This window comes from Aotus nancymaae, unplaced genomic scaffold (assembly GCF_030222135.1).
Source record: "Aotus nancymaae isolate 86718 unplaced genomic scaffold, 86718_ANA_hifiasm-v0.15.2.pri h1tg000014l, whole genome shotgun sequence".
NCBI classification, from domain to species: Eukaryota; Metazoa; Chordata; class Mammalia; order Primates; family Aotidae; genus Aotus; species Aotus nancymaae.
This window is the reverse complement of record NW_026988425.1, coordinates 59673360-59697549: the sequence shown is the minus strand read 5'-3', so window position 1 is coordinate 59697549 and position 24190 is coordinate 59673360. Positions and strand designations below refer to the sequence as shown.

General features: G+C 35.4%; 1 protein-coding gene across 1 annotated transcript in view; it reads left to right on the top strand.

Moving 5' to 3' along the window:
- Window positions 1–4243: 4243 nt before the first annotated feature.
- ADAMTS6 (ADAM metallopeptidase with thrombospondin type 1 motif 6) overlaps window positions 4244–24190 on the top strand; it is a 328680-nt gene continuing 308733 nt past the window's right edge. The window contains exons 1-3 of the mRNA XM_012462273.2: window positions 4244–4677; window positions 11725–12099; window positions 14508–14872. Coding sequence (XP_012317696.2) covers window positions 12003–12099; window positions 14508–14872 — 462 coding nt within the window. The 5' untranslated portion in view covers window positions 4244–4677; window positions 11725–12002. The remainder of the gene's footprint in view (window positions 4678–11724; window positions 12100–14507; window positions 14873–24190) is intronic.

Here is a 24190-nt window from a genome sequence, read left to right as displayed (position 1 = left end):
AGTCTTCCAGCCTCATCTTTCTCCCATGCTGATACTTCCTGCCCTCAAACATCAGACCCCAAGTTCTTCAGCTTTTGGATTCTTGGACCTACACCAAGTGGTTTGCCAGGGGCCCTTTGGCCACAGACTGAAGGCTGCACTGTTGGTTTCTCTACTTTTGAGGTTTTGGAACTCAGGCTTCCTTGCTTCTCAGCTTGCAGATGGCCTATTGCAAGACTTCACCTTGTGATCATGTGAGTCAATACTCCTAATAAACTCCCCTTCATATCTATCCTGTTAGTTCTGTCCCTCTAGAGAACCCTGACTAATATAGCTTCTATTTTTTGGTTTTTAAAATACATACATGCATATAAACAAATTTCTTCCCTTCCCCAGTTTCCATTTATTTCAGCTTTGGTTTCCTGAATGGGGTTCACTTAAGTGTATTAGTTTTCTAAAGACTGCTAGCTTTTTTTTTTTTTTTTAAGGTGTGACTAAGGAGTTTCCTGTCAACTCTATTCTGCCCATAATATTCATTTCTTAATTAAACGAAGAAAGAAAAGCTGGAGGGAAAAGAGAAAAAGATTGGTCTCTATAATAATTTTAAAGAATTTTTACTGCAGTGAAAATTCTTTCAGGGTTTAATTTAAATTTGTTTATGAAGAAAAAAATGAATGGGTATAGTACATACATTTCCATGGTAACAGAAGTGCTAAATACAGTATTAAAATGGCCGGATATTTACATAGAATTTACATTCCAAGAAAAAGAAAAAAGTGAAGGGGAAACAAGATTGAATACATTTAGTGGCTGGGTACAATGGCTGATGCTTGTAATCCAAACACTTTGGGAAGTTGAAGTTGGAGGATCACTTGAGGCTGAGTTAAGAACAGCCTGGGCAACAGGGAGACCCTATCTCTACAAAAATAAAAAATTAGCTGGGGATGGTGGTTCATGCCTGTAGTCACAGCTACTCGGGAGGCTGAGGTGGGAGGCTTACTTGGGCCCAGGAGTTGGAGGTTGAAGTGAGCTATAATGGTGCCTGCATTCCAGCCTGGGCAACAGAGTGGAACCCTGTCTCAAAAAACAAAAAGAGATTTAAAGAGGTATAAAGGATTGAGGAAATATTGGTCAAAGGATACAAAATTTTAGTTAGGAAGAATAAGTTCAAGAGATGTACATTATGGTGATTATACTTTAAAACAATATATTATATACTTGAAAATTGCTGAGAGAGTAGAGTTTTAGTGTTGTTACCACAAAAAATGATACTCATTAATATACATGTTAAATAGCTTGATTTAGCTATTCCACCATGTTTACATATATGAAAACATGTTGTATACCATAAATATATATAATTTTTATTAATCAATTTAAGTAAGTAAATAGATAATAAAAATTTAAGAAAGAGACTTAAGAGAATGGTGGTTACACATGGGCCAGTTGATTTGTGAAAATTCGTTAGTCTGAACACTTGTCATCAAACTATATAATTTATGCATTTTTCTGTATGAATATTTTACTTCAATTGAAAGTTTATTTAAAAAAGACGTAAGAGACAGATCAAGCCATTGCAATGTATGGATCTTGATTCTAATAAAAAGAGGCATTTTATAAAACCCTTTTTGCAGTTAGGAAATCTCAGTAGGATATTTGATGACATGAAAGAATTATTAATGTTTTAAGAATAATAGTGGCGTGTATTTATTTTTTAGTCCTTTTATTTTAGAAATACGGGGCAGTACTTAATGGGTGTCATGAAATGATATCTTTAAGATAATACAGCAGGGTGGATGGAATATCTAATGGGTATATATAGTAGATGATATAAAGTTGGTTACACTTGGACACTTGAAACTGGTTGATGGCTACATGAGTGTTCATTATACTTTTTTTTTAACTTTTGTATATGTTTGAAATTTTCTGCAATGCAGTTAAAATATTTACACAAACACATATACACATATATAAAGTTAAATTGTCACTTCGCCATTTCCCACCCTAATCATTTTTCACCGATTATTCCCAGTATTCTTGACCCAATCACTTGGAGGAGACAGAATCTGTTGGAAAATTTTCATTTCTCTGTTTAGACACAGGATGGCACTCTTTGAATAAGTAATTAGCCAAAGTCCACTCCCACTGAGTAAGCTCCTCTACAAGCTGCTACTTTGTAGGGCAGTTTATCTTAGTTTAGGGTAAAATCATTTAGAGAGCTTATGTAGATATTTACTGCTCAGACCTTTATTTTTTGTGTGTGCTGGCTGTTCCTATCTACTGCCAGTTCTTGAAAAATTAAGGAAGGTTAAGGTTCAAAACTACTTAAATAGTCATTTGATGCCTACTTTTCTTATTTTTGGTGTTTACAATTATTGCTATATTTTGCTACCTCATGTATTTCATATATGTGCACACACACCTATATATACACATACATATACATACATACATACATGTGAATCATCTTTATTTAAAACTCTAAATGCCAACTGTTGAACAGATTTCTACATTTTAAATGGCATTTAGCCAAATACTACTGATTAAGGTCAGGATGAGGACTATTGACTCTATAGACAGATGCTTTCCACTTTCAACCCTTGAAGAAGAATTGAAGTAACTGTATTCTTGGACGTTCTCAGTCTGATTCATGTCTCCTTTTAGCCAACTATTCATAGATTCACCAGAAGAATTACACCTACTACCTCCGGCGTAGGAAGAAAAAAAAATCAAACGGGCAATAATGTTAGCAGAAGCTTGAAATTTAAGAGCCAATATTCAGAAAGATCATCCTTCCTACCCCCTTCCCTCCGGTCCAATTCTCCTTTGTGGTTCTGGCCATCGGAAATCGACTTGGCATTAACTAAGGACTGGAATTTCAAGGCGTCAATTTTCCCCTGCCCCCAACCTCGGAAACTCTTAAACGGCTCCCTATTTTACTCTCAATGGTAGAGACAGATAAATGATGCAGCAGATTACACCGTTGAAAGGCAACGTTTGTCCTGAGCTATTTTCACATTTTTTCCTGTTTCCGATTTATGTGCCAGACTTTGTTTGCTTGCTTAGGACATGGAAAACATATTGGGCATTTTCTCCCCAGTTTAATGCCAGTGGCTTTCTCTCAGCAAATGAAAGTGAAAGTGCTACATTGTAGCGGTGTTTTATCCTTAAAGTCTGGACTGGCAGCCGGTTTGTAGGGGGGGAGGGAGGGTGGGATTGGGAAGCTTGAAGAACCAGTTTTGAGGTTTTGTTTGTTTATCTTGAGATCGCAGCAGGGTTCCTGTTTTTTTTCCCTTCCTTTTTTTTCGGGGGGTTCCGATTTCGGATTTATTTTCATTTGGGCAGTCATTGAAGTTTCATTCAATGTACTGACTTAAAAAAAATACACTGCACTTGTAGCTTTTCCCGGTTGCACTTTAAAATACCATCCAGTCTCACTCTCATCTGGAAATAATGCAAGCTTCTCTCTTCCCCCGCTCCCTCCTCCCCTACTTTTTTTTTTTTTTTTTTCTTTTAAAGCTCCACATAACCTGAAGTCGATAATCAGATGGAAAATGTGCTGGTATTAGTCTACTTTAGTTTACTTTCCCTTTTGATGCTAACCTCACTTGAAGTATTTATAAAACACAGGCATTTTGTACACTTGTAACTACTGAGTCTTGAAGTTCGCCTGCTCCACGAATCTAAGCTTTGCTATAAGGTTCCTCAGAGGCACTGTTTACGTGCAAGTTTTAACATTTTGATAGTGTGAATTTCAAAAATAAAATTACACAGAGAATGACACCGGAGATCTTAACAGTGACATTGGTACATCTAAAGTCATTCATCCTTCTCCCTCTCCCTTCCTTTTTCCAAGAAACAACTAATAGCAAACCAGGATAGAATTTCTAAAAGAGGTTAGAGAAGGAGTAGGAAAAGAGGCGGAGTGAGATAGGAGAGAGAGGTTAGAGAGGCCAGGATTTCTCTCATTCACAGTGTGGAAAAGTTGACATTGTCTAAGCCCTTCTGAATGGCTGGTAGTTGGTTACCCCGATTGTACCTCTACCTCCCCTCCCCCTCCACGTGACGACCCAGGACACATGCGCACCCGACGCAGCCCAGGCACATCTGCAGACTGACGTCAGTGTGCTCTGCCTCCGAGGAAAAGCTGCCAAAATTTTCTCCTGCTGCAATTCAAGTTGGCTGGGGGCCGGTAGTGAGATCTAGGGCTACTTCAACAAAACTTTGCTGCCCTTCCTGCTCCTCTTGTCTTCTTTTCTCCTGATACCTTTTGATGCTCTGCACATGTTATTTGCATAGCAAAGGCACTAAGCTGTCCAGGAAGAGAGGGCACCACTTCCACCCCCAATAAGTCTTTTTTCCCGTCTTTTCTTTCTTTTTTCCTTTCCTTTTTTGGGGGGTGGGGAGGGAGAGAAAGGGGTTTGCAAAGGCAGCATCTCTGAGTGATAGCTTGGATGTATTGAAGGCATCTCTTACTCTGCCAAATCGGAAAGTCCGTTCTCTAAAGCCCGGGTTAGCTAGACTATAGGGTTTTATTCTGGCTGCAGAGTAACTGGCTGGTGTGGCTTTGCAAAGGGGGGCAAAAAATAAAAAAAATAAAATAAAAAAAAGTTAGAGAGGAGAGGGAGTACGTGAGTCGTCCAGTGCAATCTCTATTGTCTGAAACTTACTTTTTATCAGAATTTGAAGATGAAAACGGTAAGGAAGACTTAACAATATTCAATGAAGTTTTTTTTTTTTTTTTTTTTAAACCAACAACTTGTGCTTTGCTTGTCTTCCGAATAACGCTTAGAAAACTTTTTTCTGTGTGTGTGGTTTTTTTTTTTTTTTTAAATGGCAATGAGTGAGCTTGACTGAACTCATTTTACAGATAGAAATCTTTTTAACTCCAAACTTGTCGGGGGTTGTAGAATTCTGGGACTTGCAATTATTTTATGATGCAAAAAAAATACGTTTATTTTATGAATATACAATACATGTTTTGTAAAGTGGACTTGATTATGATTATTGTCATCTTTTAACTGATCACCAAATAGTAATCTGGAAAATAATAATGATGTGTGTGTTTTAAATTGATTTCCAGTTTTCTTAAAGAAAAGTCTTCTGCATTTTGTAGTTTCATGTCAGTTGGTAAGTCTTCAGACAAGTGCATATTTTATGCCTGGGCTCAGAGGGTAGCATTAATGTGCTAGCTGTAGCCCCGATGCTCTAGGATATGTTAAGCTCTTAATAGGCTAATCAAAGAGATGGAAGCGTGTGTTTTTGATTTACTTTTGGCCACTTGGGACGTGCTAGACTCATAACCCTCTGGAGCCTTGTTTATCGGGGTATGTCTGTGTATATGGTGTATGGGACCAAAGTTCAGGGATTGAGGAGGGGAGAGCAAGAGTGCTGGAGTGGGTATTGGAAAGCCTCTTTTTGATAATATGTGCTACGATTCCTGTCTTTGATACTTTCTTTCCCTGTACTAGAGGGAAAGTGAGCGAGAGATTGAGAAAGCGCACTGAGAGGGAACAAGAGAGTGAGTTTCTTACTCTTGTTTTTATTTGAGCTGCCGGTGCAACGCGTTTGGGCCAGATGCCAACTGTCTGGGTCACACGCGTTTTATCCAAATAGATTTAGCGCTGCTGTCTGGAAATGGGCTGCTGAATGTTAACTTTAGGATCAACTCAACCAGGGCAGCTCAGACTGTTACCCTCTGTCTGGGCGAAGTGGAATGGTGGGGGCTGGGGGAGGTGAGGGTGTGCAGAGCAGAGAGAAAAAGGGAATCTGAACCATTGCTTGGAACTTTAAAAAAGACAATCGAGTGTGATTTTCAACATATTCTTTTTATGTTCAGATGTTTTGGACTAATTTTCTTTTCTTTTTTCTTTCTTTTTTAGTTTATGTTGATTAGACTGAAATGTTCAGATGTGGGAATGACAGGGAAAGATGTAACACTAAATTAGTGTAGTTGAAAGAAATTAAGAAAATTAATTTTGGAGATAATTATTTTCTTGTGTTGCAGCAAAGTGGTAGCTGCAACCTGGTTTATGTTCATTTTATGCTTAAACGTGATCATTAGTGTTTTGAATTTTTGAAGAATAGCATGTAGAGGCAAATACGTTGATTTCAAACAGATCAAATTCATTCATTTGTCACAAATGGCTGCAAATGAAATCTGTGTAGTAGTCTTAATATTTTTGTGATGCCCAAAAAGAAAAACTTCTGGCCTCAAGACCTAAAATATTGTAATACTACTCATGTCTGGTTCCAATACCTGTAAGATTAATTGCTACTCCTGTCTACTCTTGGCACTTCCTCTTTCTTTCCTAGTAACCACTAGTAGTTACTAGGATAGGTCTTGATGCCAAATCTTATCAAGTTTGTGACTTTAGTGAGTGAATGAAGGGAGTTACCATATTAAGAGAGAGTTAACAGCATATTTGGAATATGTGCTGGAGGTAGTGGGGGGAAAAAGTGGGGAAGAAGTGAATAGCTCTCTTGGTTCTGCCAAATAACATGGTTGATTATCAAGCTAACCTAAAGAGAAAAAGATGTTGTTTCTATTTTTCAGGAAAAGTTATAATATAGATGATGTGTATTTACTAGCTATCTGGAAAAAAGTGTGAGACTACATGTAATTTAGGGCTTGAGTTTTAGAAATCCTGGTTTGTATTTTTGCTTTTGGCTCATTTGCTTTCCTTGATAAATATGTTTTGGGTAATGTATGTGTTTAGTTTCACCTTTCCTTGGAAACCAATCTCACAAAGTTTATAAATGATCTGGAAACCTTTCTACTTAGAGCCTAATTGTGTCCTTAGCATACAGTAGATGATAATAAGTGTTTGTTGACAGAATAAATGGAAAATGAAATGAGAAGTTAATTTTCATATATAAAAATTAAATACCTGAAGGGAGCATGGTATTGTTGCTTCTTCCATGGAGAATAAATCAGCCTTAAATAAATAACCAGAGTTAAGGTGGATGAAAGAAGTTGAGAAGAATGTTATACATGTTCTTTAGCTTCATAATAATAGTTCACAAGAGGAAATTATTACCTTGGCTACTTCCAGATCACTTGAGTGGGAAGTAAAGATGATAGAGGGAAAAAAACCTCCAACCAGGGCAGACTACTGAGGGAATCACTGCAGTACAAGTTGTCTGATCTTTTTTCTTCTTAGGTAGTGTAGCTTTGATCCATGGAAGCATGTAAATGATCCCTTAACTCTACTGCCTGATGCATTTGTATTAGAGAAAAAAAGCATATGTGAAATCAAAGTGAAACAGACATTTTGGTTCTGTTTTCAAATTTAAAGTAGTTGTAAGTACCATTATTATGACAAAAGTTCCTTACTCCTTGCTGTAAAAGACAATAAAACTAGTTGATTGACTGCATCATCATATCTAGCTTATTTCACATTTTTGAGGGAAAGAGGAACATTAAACTATTTTTGAAGGAAGGCCTTTGAACATGATGTTAGATAATGAAGGAAGGAGGGCTGATATTATTTAGCCATTAAAGTGAAGTACACTTTACATCATATGTAATCTAATTTCTTAACAAGTCTTTCTGAGATAGATATCAGTATTATGGTTTTATAGATGAGAAAGCAGATGCAGAGAGATTAAGTAACTGGGGGTCAGGCCAGGACTCAAAGCCTTTGTGCTTTCCACAACATAATATTTCTGCTCTACAATTTAAAATGTTAATACATTGTGATTTTTGGACAATTGTTTAGTATTTAAATGTTACTCTGAACTTTGGAAACCATATCTGAAAAAGTCATAGCTTCTACATATTTATGGTGTCTAGATTAACCTCCCCACCAGGTGTCAGAAAGTGGGTTAACTCATTCACTTTTATTGTGTAAGTGACTAAGAGTAGTTAGTTGTGTTGATTTTAGCTGAATTATTATTATTTTTTTTGAGATGGAATCTTGCTCTGCCACCCACGCTGGAGTGCAGTGGCACGATCTTGGCTCACTGCAGCCTCCACCTCCCAGGCTCTGGTGATTCTCTTGCCTCAGCCTCCTGAGTAGCTGGGACTATAAGCTCATACCACCATGCCTCGCTAATTTTGTATTTTTAGTAGAGATGAGGTTTTGCAGTGTTGGCTAAGCTGGTCTCAAACTCCTGACCTCAGGTGATCCACCCTCTCAGCCTCCCAAAGTGCTGAGATTACAGGTGTGAGCCACCATGCCTGGCCGATTTTAGTTGAATTCTATTTAGTCGACTCATTGACTTAATGTAAGTTTCTTCACTGAGCACTGGAGACCAAAAAAAGTGGGGAGTGACCAAGGGAGTGATAAAAGAGAAAGAAGCTTATGTGCCAGCTACTATATCTAGTGTTGGAATCAAGACTATATAACTGATTTGTTTAACTTCAAAGCTCCTGCTTTTTCAACTATACACCATTGTCTTTTTTACTGCAAATCCTTAAATCATATAGTAGTTTACTTCTGGCCAAATAGGTATTACTTTTTTCTCAATGCTACTGGCTTAGTTAACTTGGGCATTTGCAGGAGAGTAGGTAAGAGTGAAGGTTACAAAACTGTAACAAGTTATACATTTCTCAAGAGAGAAAAATAGTTGCTCCCTAAACCCAGTGAACTATGTTGTAAGTTTCTCTGTAGTTTCAAAACTCAGAAAAATAGGAGAAAAATGAATGATTCAATCAAATATATCTCCACTGCTAGAAAATTAACTCAAATGTGTTAAGTATATGTTCTTTAAAGGAAGATTATAATCTGAAGTATATGAGAGACTCATTTAATGTCAGATGTTATTACTCAGAACACTCCAGTGATTAAAAAAAAATTAAAACAATGAGAATGAATCTTGTTTGTGAGGCAACATGTATACTTTAATATTACATGGGAAGGTTTAGAGTAAGGAATCTGTATATAAGTAGGTTGGAAACCAAGATAATGGAATTCTTTTTATTACTGTATTGAATAATGGTGTAACTTAATCTCTCTATGGATTTTTACCTGAGAAAGGATATATAGTACCTGCTATTTTGCCTAAATTAGTGTAGAAGTAATTTCAAGAAGAAACAATGACTGTATGTGAAGTTGTTAAAAACTATTCACATTAATTAACCAATACCACTTATAAATATCTTATTTGACATTGGTTGTTATTAACTGCTATTGAATGTTTAAATTTGAGTGCCTTAAGCTGCAAGTATGATACAGTACAAAGAATTTAGACTTTAGAGCCAGACAGCCTTGTATGAATCTGGGATCTGCTGTTTTATACCTATCTGACTGGTGAGCTTTAGTTTCTTTATTTGTGAATTGGTGGCTGTATTAGTTATCAATTGCTGTGTAACAAATTACCACAAACTTAGTGAGTTAAAACAATACACATTTATTATCTCGCAGTTTCTCTGGGTCAGGAATCTAGGGGTTATGTCCTCAGGTTTAGGGTATCTCATGAGGCTACAAAATGTTGGCAAGGACTAGGGTCTTTACAGAAGGCTTGACTGGGGAAGAACCTGTTTCTAAGCTCATCTATTACTGGAGAGGATTTAGTTTCTTGCATGCTGTTGGACTAAGGGCCTTAGTTCCTTGTTAGTGATATCAGAGGGTGCTCTCAGTTTCTTTGATGTGGGACGCTCCAAATGACAGCTTGCTTCATCTAAAGCAATTAGGTAAAGAGCTGACTAACAAGATGGAGGTCAGAATCTTTTGTATCTAATAATGAAAGTGACATCCCCTCAATGTTGAGGTATTCTATTGGTTAGAATCAAATTAAGAGGAGGGGAACAAGGGAATGGATATGAGGAAGCCAGATTATTGGAGTCATCAGAATCTGTTCTGCCACAGGGGCAATAATATTTACTTCAAAAGATTGTTTTGGAGATTAAAAGAAGCAATATGTATTTAAAGTTTTTTATTTTTGGTCTGATCTTAAATTACCTTTGTGGTTATTACCTGTTAGTTTTTTGTACAGGAACCAAATTTGCTATTATTGCTAATATAGTTTACTATTTCCCATTTTTTTCTTGCCATCCAGACTTTGTGGAATGCACTTCTATTTGTAATGATTACCTCCAGCAATTTGACTTGTAAAATTGTATTCATCTTCCAGGATTTGTCTGAAATGCTGCTTTTTCCATAAACATTCCTTGATTCATTCTTCTCTGACCCAGAAGTCATCTCTCTCATCTGATGTCCCGTAACAACTTTGTGCAAACTTATTATGGCATTTGTCAGTCTGCCTTACATTTTTCCTTGTTATTTAGATTATGACCTCCCTGAGGGCAAGGATTGCATTTTAATCTTTTCTGTTTCCCTTAATCCTTTTCTGTATTCTGATGTTGTTGTAGCATCATCTTTTAAACATAGTAGGACAATATTTGTTGATTAATGAATTAGTTTTCCAAAGTTTAGCAGTTTAATAACTTATAGAGACAGATATAAAGAATTTTAAATGGCTGTTGTTTTATATGCTGTAATAACCAATATTTCTAGCACCATAGGGAATGAAGTGTTTCACATAAGTTAATTTTCCAGTTAACTGCAAATACTTTTTTACATGCCTAAAGTGATTTTATTTTAACCACTATTCATTTATTCTTTCTTTTACTCATCCATTTTTTTTAACCAATGAATATATAGTAAGCATTTATTATATGAAAATGTCATATATTAGAGATTTGGAATGAAAATCTTTCTAATATCTTTTGTGTATTTTCCTAATGTATTAACAGTACTTTATCTTATTAAAAGCATTTGTCTTCTTATTTTGGACTCAGGCATAGTATTATGAATGTCAGATATTGAACTGTATAACATAGTTACACACACTATAGAAACTGTTAAACTATGTAAGACCCATTTGCCTCTACCCCAAATTATATTACTTTGGGGTTCTAAAACTACATTTTAGTTTTTTATCCTTTTTTTGTGTCACAGTTTTGCTATTTGTGGCTAGTTTTTAAGTCTCATAGTTATTTTCTTCTTCTAATCTGCTGTATATAGGGAAATCAGGCAGCCAAGTATGCAATTCTGTATCAAGTGTGAATGCAGACTCTGAGTGAGATTGTTAGTTGAAAGTCAAATACATGAGATAGGACTTAAAATCTGTTGTGATATCTGAAGTGAAGTTTTTAAAATTTCTTTTCTTTTAAGTTACATTCCAGAGAGTTGAAATTGACTGATGAGTTGCCTTATAAATCATGTAAGACTTCCAAGTAAAGTCAAGGGTTATAGTTCAACTTTTTAGAAGTTTAGTTTCTGATATTGTCTTAGTATTCACAGATGGCTGCTAAATGTCACTGTATTTGTAAATCTACTTTGTCAGAAAAAAAATGATGGGTGCCTTATAAAGCAACACAACAATATCTGGATATAAGTGTGTTTAAAAAGCATGTTATGGAATGGGATTATATATTGTTTGTCACTTACATATAATGAACTAAGGTAGTGAAGTCAGCCTACTTTTTATTTTATCAAAGGGAAGTTAACTCACTGCCCATCATTGTTATCTTCAAAGTTTTTAAAACAGAATTATGATTTTTCTTTAGATTTCTTCTTTGATTATTAAGTAGCTCTGGCATTATGCTGATAACCATTTAGGTCTCTAATTCTGTGTCTAATCTTGTGAATGTTTATTTAGACTATAAAGAATACCAATGGTCTAATTTAGCTATATTATTTTGTAGTTATGTATTTTGGCAAGCATTCAGTAATATATAGGACTTGGATTTTTTCATTCTGGATATTTTTCAGTTAACTTAAATTTTTTTTTTTCTAGGTTAAAAAATGGCCATACTTTAGTAACTAATCAGCCTAATGCTTTGCTTATGAAAACTTTTACCATCATTATTTTTTCATTTTGGATTGAGAAAATGAATCCAGATATAGAAGAAAGTGCAGGATGTTGGATAAAAGTGCCTCTTAAACAGTGGAACATCTAATAACTAATTTGCAAGAAGTTTTAAAGAAATAAAATTGTTATGCTTCGATTTTGGTATGGTATTGACTCTTTAGCACATAGGTAGCCCTCAAAAAAATCATCCAGTTTTCTAAATTATGGAAATTTTGTGGAAGACGTTGACCTGGATTTTGAGCCTCATCATGGCTTCATCGGAATTTCATAGTGACCACAGGCTTTCATACAGTTCTCAAGGTAGGATTCTTGCTTTTGAAACTGACCCAAAATATTGCTATTAAGTGGACAAGAAAAGATTCTGAATATTTAGTTTGGGTGGATACTTTTTTTTTGGATATGTAGTGATAGGAATAGAGGCCTACTGTGTCAATTCAGTGCTAGTTTCATAAATGTTAAGTGCTAGGTGTCGTTTAACTTGTCCTACTAGTATTTAACACCTAGGGGATTTTAGAATTGCCTGGTCTTTCTTGGAAAATGATAGACCCCAGGCCTTGTTCTTCTGAAACTTAAACTTTAATAAGCTTGTTCATTACTAGAGTTTATGGGCAGGGACATGTTCAAAGAGAATCCAAACATTTATGCTGTGGAAGAAGAAACCAGATAAATTATGATGCAAGACCTTTTAATATGAACTCTTTGTGAAAAAATACTTTTCCAAATATGAGAATTCTGATCTAATGACTAGAATCTGGATAAAACAGTGAGAGTTGTAAGAAGTACACCTTTTCATGTTCTAATCCTTATAATTTTAATCTATAGAATTGAGCTTTACATCATAGGAATGGTTTTAACAAAGCAGGCCCAGGAGTAAATGTCGTTTTGTTTTCCATGAACCAGACCAATACTTATAGAATTATTGAAAGGCATATATTTTGGATTTCCCTCCCATGAATACATAGCAACAGATAATTTATTGGTGCCAATGAACCAGATTTTCAAACTATTACAGATTGATGTATGTGTCTAGAAGTCCATGTGTAAAAAATATGGCTCTCAAAGTAAATCAATGAAGCCATGACATTTAGTATGAATGCTAATTATTTATAAGAAGTGAAATAAATACTGTCTTTTAATTTATTTACATTTGGTTATAGTTTTCTGGGAGTTTATATTGGGTAAATTCCATGTGTAGACACTGAGGCAATAGCAGACATTTGGTTTCCCTTAATGGTAAATCTAGCTGAAAGAAGGTATGGCTAAGAAGGTAGATGCATAATACTTAGTACATCTAAGTGAGGAAAATGTGCTTAATAGTTCTCTGAAATTTTAGTCAAGCTATTTTTAAAATAGCTTTATTGAGATATTACTATATATAACATATAATTCACCCATTTTAAGGTATATAATTCAGTGGTTTTTAGTGTTTTCAGCATTGTACAACTATCACAATAACCTATTTTATCTTACTTTATTTTTTGGCACTAGTGTCATTGCCAATGTAATCAATTTTAAAACATTTTCTTCACTCCAAAAAGAAGCCTATACTTCTTAGTGGTCACTCCTAAATTCTCTCCAATCCAGCCTTCCCCTCCAGCCGAAGCCAACCTTAAACCTTCTGTCTTTAGAGATTTGCCTATTCTGGATATTTCATATAAATGCAATCATATATGGCATTTTGTGACCTGTTCTTTTACTTAGCATAATGTTTTAAATGTTAGATAATGGACTTTGATTATCAAGACAGTTATTATGAAGGTTCATTCATGTCATAGTATGCATCAGTATTGCATTTTTGTTGTAAAATAATATTCCATTGTGTGGATATACTAAATTTTGTTTCTCTATTCATCATTTGATGGAAATTTGATTTAATTCCTCTTTTTGAGTATTATGAATAATGCTGGTAACAACATTCACATCTAAATTTTTATGTGGATGTGCGTTTTCATTTCTATTGTGTATATACCTAAGAATAGAATTGCTGGATCATATGATTAACTCCATGTTTAAAATTTTGAGGAATTGTCAGATGGTTTTTCAAAGTGGCTACAGCATTTTACATTCCCACTGACAATTTCTTTTCTTTTCTTTTGAGACGGAGTCTTGTTTTGTCCCCCAGGCTGGAGTGCAGTGGTGCAATCTCGGCTTACTGCAACCTCCGCCTCCCAGGTTCAAGCGATTCTCCTGCCTCGGCCTTGCAAGTAGCCGAAACTACAGGAGCCTGCCACCACACCTGGCTAATTTTTTTATTTTTAGTAGAGACAGGGTTTCACCATGTGACGATTTCTTAAAAAATAATAATTTCTACAAAACTATAGAGATTCTGTTTTGGATAACTTTGAAAAACAGATTCTATCTGAACTAAACTTTTTTCTTTTACATATGTGTGCTTTTCATTGTTTTTTATTTCAATGTAAAATTTTCATATTTCTTGCAGAATTTAGCTCTTAAGATCCATGTTTTAAAAATTAAAAAAGTTAAATAGTCCTTCATAAGTAATATTAAAATAATTGCAACTTAATCTTCAGATTTTAAACTTTTATTCTTTCATTTTTAATATAACTTTTTTGTACATACCTCACATATAATGATTCATAGTTTTAACTGACATAGTTGTTGTTTATATTGCTGCTTCTTTGTTCCGTTAAATTTTCTTTTCTTCCATGTGTTTTTTTTTCTGGATTCTCTGCCTTGTGATTACAAAGAGGAATTCCTGACTTATCTTGAACACTACCAGCTAACTATTCCAATAAGGGTTGATCAAAATGGAGCATTTCTCAGCTTTACTGTGAAAAATGATAAACACTCAAGGAGAAGACGGAGTATGGACCCTATTGATCCACAGCAGGCAGTATCTAAGTTATTTTTTAAACTTTCAGCCTATGGCAAGCACTTTCATCTAAACTTGACTCTCAATACAGATTTTGTGTCCAAACATTTTACAGTAGAATATTGGGGGAAAGATGGACCCCAGTGGAAACATGATTTTTTAGACAACTGTCATTACACAGGATACTTGCAAGATCTACGTAGTACAACTAAAGTGGCTTTAAGCAACTGTGTTGGGTTGGTAAGTAGATGCTATAATTTTAAACTTCTGATGGGAAAATAAGTTCGCAATGTAAATGTCTTACCTCAGATTAAAAAAATATACATATATAGGTAGTTTAAGTAGGAAGGTAATAGTTTAAAATTTTTTGCTATTTCTGCTGCCTTTGATTTTCTTTTTAATAATGTACTGACTTTTCAAAGAGCAGCTTTTAAAACTATTAATAGAAGAGGAATGAACAAAATTTCAGGTTTCCCTTTAGACTTAAGTTTTTCTGTTCAAATGAGATATCTTTTCTGCATAAACAAAACTCAGTAATTTGTGAAGAATTTTAGGGTATGTTTGTATGTATGTGTATTATGGCAGGAAACCATAACACCGATCTTCTTTTTATAATATCTTTCTTTGGTAGGTGACATATCTTAAAATTACTTCTGAGCTACTTATAGTTACAAGTTCTTGAAGAAAATCTTTTATATGAGAGTCTACGAGATAATTTTTCCATACATTTATATGAAGATTGATGATAAATCTTATTTTACTTAGAAAATGGGTTCCAGGCTGAGTGAGGTGGCTCATGTCTGTAATCCCAGTGTTTTGGAAGGCCAAGATGGGAGGATTGCTTGAGGCTAGGAGATCAAGAACAGCTGGGCAGCATGGCAAGACCCCATTTCTAAAACTATTTTTTAAAGAAAGAATAAAAAAAGAAAATGGGTTCAAGAATACTGGGTTTATCCTGGGCATTTGAGTCCATTCTAGTTTAATGGTTAATACACAGTTCAAAGTTGCACATAGTAATAATTGCAAAGCAAAGCAACTTTCCATGCTTTCTCTTCTGTGTCTATGCCGTTCAGTCTAATGTAGATGTTCTGTTAAAGCTGTATCTGTGAAAAGGGTACAAACATTTTGATGCTCAAGGAATATTTTCAGAAACTGTTTTTCTTTCTTTTTTTTTTTTTTGAGACGGAGTTTCACTCTCGTTACCCAGGCTGGAGTGCAATGGCACGATCTCGGCTCACCGCAACCTCCGCCTCCTGGGTTCAGGCGATTCTCCTGCCTCAGCTTCCTGAGTAGCTGGGATTACAGGCACGCGCCACCATGCCCAGCTAATTTTTTTGTATTAGTAGAGACGGGGTTTCACAATGTTGACCAGGATAGTCTCGATCTCTTGACCTCGTGATCCACCCGCCTCGGCCTCCCAAAGTGCTGGGATTACAGGCTTGAGCCACCGCGCCCGGCCAACTGTTTTTCTTTCTTATTATAACATACCCATATGCTTATTTCTGTTTCAATATAAAATAACTGTAATTCAAGTTGGATTTAAATAAGTTTTAAATTTGAAAGGACTATCAAGAACTACACAATGGAGAAAAACATTTCACTGTAGATGTATATAAAAAAGTGCTCCAATTATCTACTTTCGATCTCCGTAAAGTAAAATGAAATAAAATATTTACTTAGGTTGTAAAATTTAGGTTTAATTTCTAAAAAGAGAAATTGAGCATACTCATTGCTAGTTTCTCTATAATCAGTGTTAGGACTTTATATATAAAACAGATTTATCTTTTTGAATAAAATTATCCAAAATAAATGTGTTCTAAAACTTATCATATGTTAAAATGACACACTATTAATTATCATAGAAAAATACTATTTCTAGTCATTGACTAATCCTTTTACATTTGGCATTAACATTAACTGTGCCATTGCTAGTTTTTACAGGGTGATGAAATGAGCAAATTCAAGATTTAGAAAAAACAAAGCAAAACTAATTTCATTGTGGGATTTGAGAGAAGAGTTATTGTAGATATGAAGATAATTTAGAACATTTTGGAGACATTAAGGCCTATTCAAAGTCTATGGCGTTGAAAATAAAGAAGATAGAATGAATTTAAACCACACTTTGTGACAAAATTTAAAATATTTTCTTGTTAATTTTTTCTTGTTTGACATATAATAAGACAGAGAATACATAGTAGGTAGTTAATACTATTTTAAAAAATTGAAATAGAATTGAACTAGGTGTGAGATAAAGGAAAGAAAGCAATTGGAGATGACCGAGATATCTCTTTTGGATGAAAGTATATATGAATGTTGGCCGGGCGCAGTGGCTCAGCCTATACGCCCAGCACTTTGGGAGGCCGAGGATCACGAGGTCAAGAGATCGAGACCATCCTGGTCAACATGGTGAAACCCCGTCTCTACTAAAAATACAAAAAAAAATTAGCTGGACGTGGTGGCGTGCGCCTGTAATCCCAGCTACTCAGGAGGCTGAAACAGGAGAATTGCTTGAACCCAGGAAGCGAAGGTTGCAATGAGCCGAGATCGCGCCATTGCACTCCAGCCTGGGCAACAAGAGCAAAACTCCGCCTCAAAAAAACAAAGTATATATGAATGTTACGAGTTGAAAAGGAATGTCAGAGGAGAGCTAGATTGGAGAGGAATTTGAAGAGAATGGCTTTGATATAGTAAATGTGAGGAATCTGAATAAATAAAGGTTAAGGATAGCTATCTAGTGATATTTGAGAAATATAGCTCTGAAGTTTAGAAAAGAATTCAATTCTGGAAACAAGTAACTTCAGAGCCATTAATATATGTGACTTTATAAAATCATGAAACATGCTGTTTGATAACTCAAAACTGAGAATAAAGTTGAAAATGTAACCTTTTCTACAATAAAGGAGATGGCAGAATGTCACCTTTCCTTCATCCTTATTTAGACTCTGTCTCTTGTTCTCTTTCCCTCTGTTTACTTCATCTCTTGTTGACATTGCATGGTCCATGTTAACTAAATTTGATTATTTGATTAAGGTGTAATCTACCACGTTTGTCCACTGAAGTTACTGTTTTTCTCTTGGCAGTTCATAAGAAATTTGTGAGCAGATATTTCACACTTTTACACACCAGTTTTAGTAAACTTTACCTTCATTCTTATTTTGTATGATGTTACCTTTTTTTTTATTTTTTGATACAGGTCTTACTGACTCTGTTGCCCAGGCTGGAGTCCAGTGGTGCTATTTTGGGTTACTGCAACCTCCACCTCCTGGGGATGTTACATTTTTAATCAAATGGAATATGCAAACAAGTGTTTTGTTTTGTTTTTAAATTCTACTTTTCAAAGGCCACCACTTTTAATACATTCTGTGTTTTTAATCGTTCTGTATAAAATAGTTGTTAATGCAGAGATCATTAGTGTTTTCTAATCCTATCTCCTCACCCATAGTTTTAGTGTTAGGACTCTTGCACCATTCAAAGGACAAAATTTCTAACATTATAGTCTATTAGTTTCATATAACGTCATATTTTAATTGCTTTGTATTTGGACCATGGTTTCTTATTCAGGTTTTGTTTTTTTCTGGAGTTTCTATTTACTTTTACTTTTTCTCATTGAGAAAAAAATCATAGTTTCTTTATCAAGTGATTTAATATTTTCCAGTTCCTTAGTCCTTTTGTCTATTGCTTGAAATACATTCCATTTGTCTTTGGAGACATTTTTCATGGAGCCATTTAATTAATTTCTTGACTAATTTCTTGATGTTAGTTTCTGTAACATCTCTCATTTTGGGATTTCTTTTTTCCTAAATTAGTTCCATATCTTTCTCTTTCTGAGTTTACATCCTGGTTTTGTTGGAGAATATCTTCAAATGATTACGTCAGAACAGGCGCCTGGGAAGTAAAGTTTCTGAGTCTGCGTCTATTTGAAAGGACCTTATGCAGCCCTCCTATTTGGTTAATAATTTAGCTGAATGTGAAATTCTAGGTTCAAAAATAATCTTCCTTAAAAATGATGGATGGTGGTACTGGGAAAGGGAATATATGAAGCATAAAATTTATTTATATGGTTTTATAGCTTTAAAAAATGAAAAATACTTAAAGGTCTTAAAAATTAGCATTGTTTCACAGGTAGAAGTCTGCTGCTAGTCTGATTCTTGCCCTTTAATCTTTAAAAAATTTTTTAGTTTAAAACAATTTTCCCTCAGTGAAAGCATGTTCCTTTTATCCTTCCTGTTTCAGGAATTTATGAAATATGGCTAGCTATGGGTTTTATTTCCTAATTTCTGCTTGGTATTTGATGGGTGCTTTTAATAAAGACCCTCCTTCAGCTTAGAGAAATTTAAAAAATTATTTCCTTAATAATCTTATCTTATTTTTTTCTTCCTTCCGCTTTCTTTTTCTGAAATTGGTTCTCTGCTTCTCTTATCTTTTTCTCTTTTTCCATTGGTTTTTGTTGTTGTTGTTGTTGTTCTAAGTTCTATAAGATTTTCCCCAATTTTGCCTTCTTTTCCTTCAGTTGACTTAAAAATTATAGAAGTCATATTTCTAATTTTCAAAAGTTCTTTCTCTTTTTCTTGGATTTTCTTACATTCTGTTCTTATTTCATGAAAACTGATTGTCTTCAGTCCCTCTAAAGATTATAAAGACCATATAGCTAGTTAGAAAAACTCAATAACCTCTTAGACTTTCTGTTCATTTAGTCATGCCCATAGTTGTCATTCTCCCCTTTTCATTATTCATTCATTTATTCACAAGTCCTTTCACTAATACTTATAAGTACCTTTCATATTATAGGCACTGTTCTAGGTGCTAGGAGTACAACAGTGAAAAACAAAAATCTCTATTATCATATAGCTTGTATTCTAGTAGGGTAGACACACTATAAGATATTAAATAAAAACTATAATATATTGGATAGCGATAAAGGCTAAGGAGGAAAAAGTATTGAGCAAAGACCTTAAGGAAAAGGAGAAAGGAAATGCTGGCATCTGAGGGATAAGATTTTCAGGTAGAAATTTTCAAGTACAAAGATATGATCTGAGAGTGTTTGCGGAACAGCATAGAGGCCACCATGGTTGTAGCTAAGAGAAAGGGAGTGAGAGTAATGGAAGTTGAGGCCAGAAAGGAAACTGGAAACCAGATGTAAGGCTGTAGGGGACACAAGATAAAATCAATGATAACTACAAGTTTGAGGCCCGAGCAACTAAAATAATCTAGCAGCCATCGTCTAAGATGAGAAAGACTCACGAATTAATGGAGATGAAAAAGCTATTCAAGGAGTAGGTAGGGGGTGTGTATCATGAGTTCAGTTGGAGGTGTTAAACTTGAGATGTTGTGTAGGATATTGGATAAGCCAGCCTGGAGTTCAGAGGAGAGATATGAATTATAAAGTTATAAATTTGGGAGTCATCAATATAAAGCTGACATTTAAAGCCAAGAGATTATATGAAATTGCTTTGAAGGGAGCATAGGTAGAATAGAGAAGAGGTTTAAGGACTGAGCCCTCGGGCTTCTAAGAGGTCAGGAAGGTCAGAGAGATATAGAAGAAACAACAGAGAACAGAGTAATAAAGTTGAAGGAATATCAGGAAAATGTCCTGGAAGCCAGAAGGAAGTATTTCAAGGGAAAATGTCGCTGGTGAGTCCAAATAACAGTAGCACTGAAAATTCCATTGAATTTTTCATTAAGGAGGTTATTGGTGACCTTGACAAAAGCAGTTTCAGTGAAGAAGAGTTTGGAGAAGAGGCAATGACATGATTGGAGTAGAGTGAAAATGCAGTGAGAGGAGAGAAAAAGAATATATAGACAGTTATTTCAAGGACTTCTGGAAAAGCAAAAACAATTTCAGTAGCAGACAGAAGTGGGATCACAAGAGGTTTTTTTTTGTTTGATGAAAATGGGAATGATTATGTTGAGAGAGGGGTACTGGAATGAAGTTTTTGGTATGTGAGAAAGGATGGAATTTTCCACACAAATGGAATAATTATCTTTATCTAGGAGAATAGATAGTTCATCCATAATAAGAGGAAAAAAGGCCGGGTGCGGTGGCTCATGCCTGTAATCCCAGCACTTTGGGAGGCTGAGGCGGGTGGATCACAAGGTCAGGAGTTTGAGACCAGCCTGGCCAAGATGGTGAAACCCCATCTGTACTAAAAATAGAAAAAGTAACCAGGTGTAATGGCATATGCCTGTAATCTCAACTACTCAGAAGGCTGAGGCAGAAGAATCGCTTGAACCCAGGAAGTGGAGGTTTCAGTGAGCCAAGATTGTGCCACTGCACCCCAGACTGTGTGGCAGAGTGAGACTCCATCTCAAAAAAAAAAAAAAAAAAAAAAGAGGAAAAAATAGATAATATGGACATACAATGCAGGTAGGTGGGTACTCCTACAAATTTGTAGGAGGTTGTGCAATGTCTATTGGAGGGGATAGAGGATTAAGTAGAGATGAGAAGGCATGTAATAGTTATCCAGAAGAATGGGGCACTGAATGAACTTGATAAATGTATCATTTCTGTGAAGCATTAAAGTTACAGTTTAAATTATTCATGAATTTCAAATGAGACCAGTCAGCATTTTGGTGTATTTTTCTCTGGCTAAATGCAGCTGCAAAGGTACAGGCCCAGCAAAGTTGAATCTAATCAAGATTGTGGTTTAGCCAGCTGGATTCCATGAAGTAAGAAAGGGGTAAGGAAATTGAAGGTGGAATCGAAGCTTGATTATGAGGGAAGTGAGAACATGAGGTCAGTAAAATATGGTGAAACGGTGATAGGATCAACGGATTATGGGACCTCATGGGGATAAAAGGACTATCTCTTGGAGTTGGGATATTAGAGGGAGAGTGTTAGAAAGATAGAAGAAGGGGATACTTGAAATCGAGATTAGAGAAGACTCCAAATATTGATAATGCTAAAGTCTAGAGTTTGACCATGGGCTTGGTGTTGAAGATAAGGTGAGGGACAAGATATTTGAAGGAGAGGAAGTCAAGGAATTGAGAGGACAGGGAATGAAGAGACCATCTATGTCATTAGTTTCCTAAACTAGGTTCATGGATGGGATTCAGGGGGATTGTGAACTGAAATGGGCAAATATCACATCTTTATCTTTATTAATTCTTAACTGAAAGTTAGCAATTCTCTTAATTTTAAGTATAGGTAACAAACCAATATATTAATAGCAGTACCTGTGACTTTGTCTCCAATAGAAACCATAGATAATTTTCATATTATTACAGTTTTTGCATGTTTTTAAAAATATTTTTACTCTTCATTATTGTGTAATTATGGTAGTTATTAGAGCCACTGAAGATCTTAAAGTGTTACAAAGATTATGTGTATTGTATTTTTTAAATATTTTGATAACTGTATTTTACCAAATTGGTTTTATTTATAATCCTATATATTTTTTCTGCATTTAAAATATTCTGAGGAGGATTCCTTAGGTTTCACCCTTAGACTTCCAAAGGGATTCAGGGCATGTGCATATGCACATACACATATTTTAAGAACCTGTGATACAAGAAGATTTTGAAATAAGCAAGTATTTTAGAAATGGCATTGCAGAGAATGACAGTGATCCAGAAATTGTTATCTTTAAGGAGTGAGGGGACTGATTGGGATCAACAGATAAATACAACTGGAAAAGGAGGGAGACGATCATGGCATGCAGTTCAGTGCTGGTATTTGTTTGTTGAGAAGGGAGAAAGAATTGTTTGGAAATGACAGTGAGTTGCAAGAACACCTAACCCTACCTTCAGGTCTCATAGGAGGCATGTAAAAGAGAAAGCAGCCACCGTTCCAGAGGACTACAGGAAAGGAGTGTCATTTAGGGAGTTTCAGGGTTTTGTTAGAGCAAGATGAAGTGAACATTCACAGATGAAGCTGGGGGTAAAGGAGATTTTGTTGATGATTGACCTTGAGTTTGAGAGGACACAGAAGTGTTTCAAATAATAGGGAGAGGTAGGAGATGGGATCAGAAAACATGATATACATAATCATATGGGGATTAGAATTCAGGGGTTGAGGTATGGGCTTCTCAAAGGAATTAATACCACAAGGAAAGAGGGAACATGGTGAGATTAGTCCTGATGGTCCTGAGGCAGATAGTGTAAAGGTGAATAGGGATACTGAAGTAAGTGACAGCAGGGCTCTTGCCAGGCATGCATAGATTTCTGGTGCTCCCACTAAATTCAGGCCCTCCATCATCTGGTTTTCAGCCCCTGTCTAATCTCATAATCACTCTCCCCTTCCCTCCCTTCAGTAGCTGTAGCTCTCCTGGTTGTTTCTGAAATACTGTAAGCATGCCCCTATCTCATTGCCTTTGTATTTGCTGTTTCCAGTGTCTGGTCTGCTCTTTCCCAAGATATACATTTGGCTTGCTCCCTCATTTTATTCAGGTTTCTGCTCAAATACCACTGTATTAGAGAGGATGGTCGCAACTACCCAAGATAGTTTGTATAATTCTCTCACTTCTAATTATTCTCTGTTCCTTTTGATTGCTTTTATCTCCCTTCTTAATGTTTATCACTACCTGATTCATCATTTATTTGTATGATCAAATAACTAGCTATTTCTAGCTCCTCTCACCGACATGTAAGCACCATGATAGAGCTGGAACTTTGGTTCACTGTTGTATCCCCACTATTAGTTAGCATAGTATCTGCCTTGTGATAGGCACTTGTGAAAGCTTATTTTGTGAATGAATAAATAAATTCAGAAACAGCCCTTAGAGGATAACAGAATTATAGTATAGTGGTTAAGAGTTCAGACTCCAAAGTCAGTCACATGAGTTCATTGTTTAAACTTGCTCCATCTCAGTTTCTGATCTGCAAAGTGGAACAGATAGTGGTACGTCAAAGAGCTATTAAGAAGAGATAATGTTATAAACATTTTACAAAGTACCTAACATATAAAATCTCTGGATTGTCCTTCCAGAGCCATTTCATTCTGAAATTAGAGATGGTGTTTACTTACTAGGCTTCTGACTTCATTTTTACCCAGCAACTTGAGTCTCTTGTCTGGTAACTTTCAATTTTCTTGTGCCCACAGACCAGCGTCACTTTAGTCCCTAGCCTTTCTGAACTGTAGCTGAGACCCTGCTTCCTACATATCCCTCTTATCAAAACTTATACTTGCCTCCTGTTCTGCAGGAACTGTGCTCAGTTTTTTAGTATATTGTTAATCTACCTGGTAAAGTACTTCAGACTGAGGTATCAGAATACGTTAATGGTGTATTATGTTATTTCTGCCAGTATTTGCATTTAATGTAGGGACTACTATCCTTAAAGTAAAGCAAACAATGGTGAAAATCATATGAAGTGACTCAGGGCTGCTTTTTTTGTTTGCATTCCTCAGTTCATTTTATGTAGGTGACTGCCAACTTAATCTATAAATTAGAGTAATTCTGATTATGTCTTATCGTTCCTTCCAAGCATGAGGTACTTAACATGAATTTCTCTAAACAGAATCATGGAGGTTTAGAATTCAAAAGGACCTTAGAGATTATCTGGACTAGAGGTTTTCAACTTTCCTTTTAAAGCAGCAAAACCCCTTTTTCAAATGAAATATTA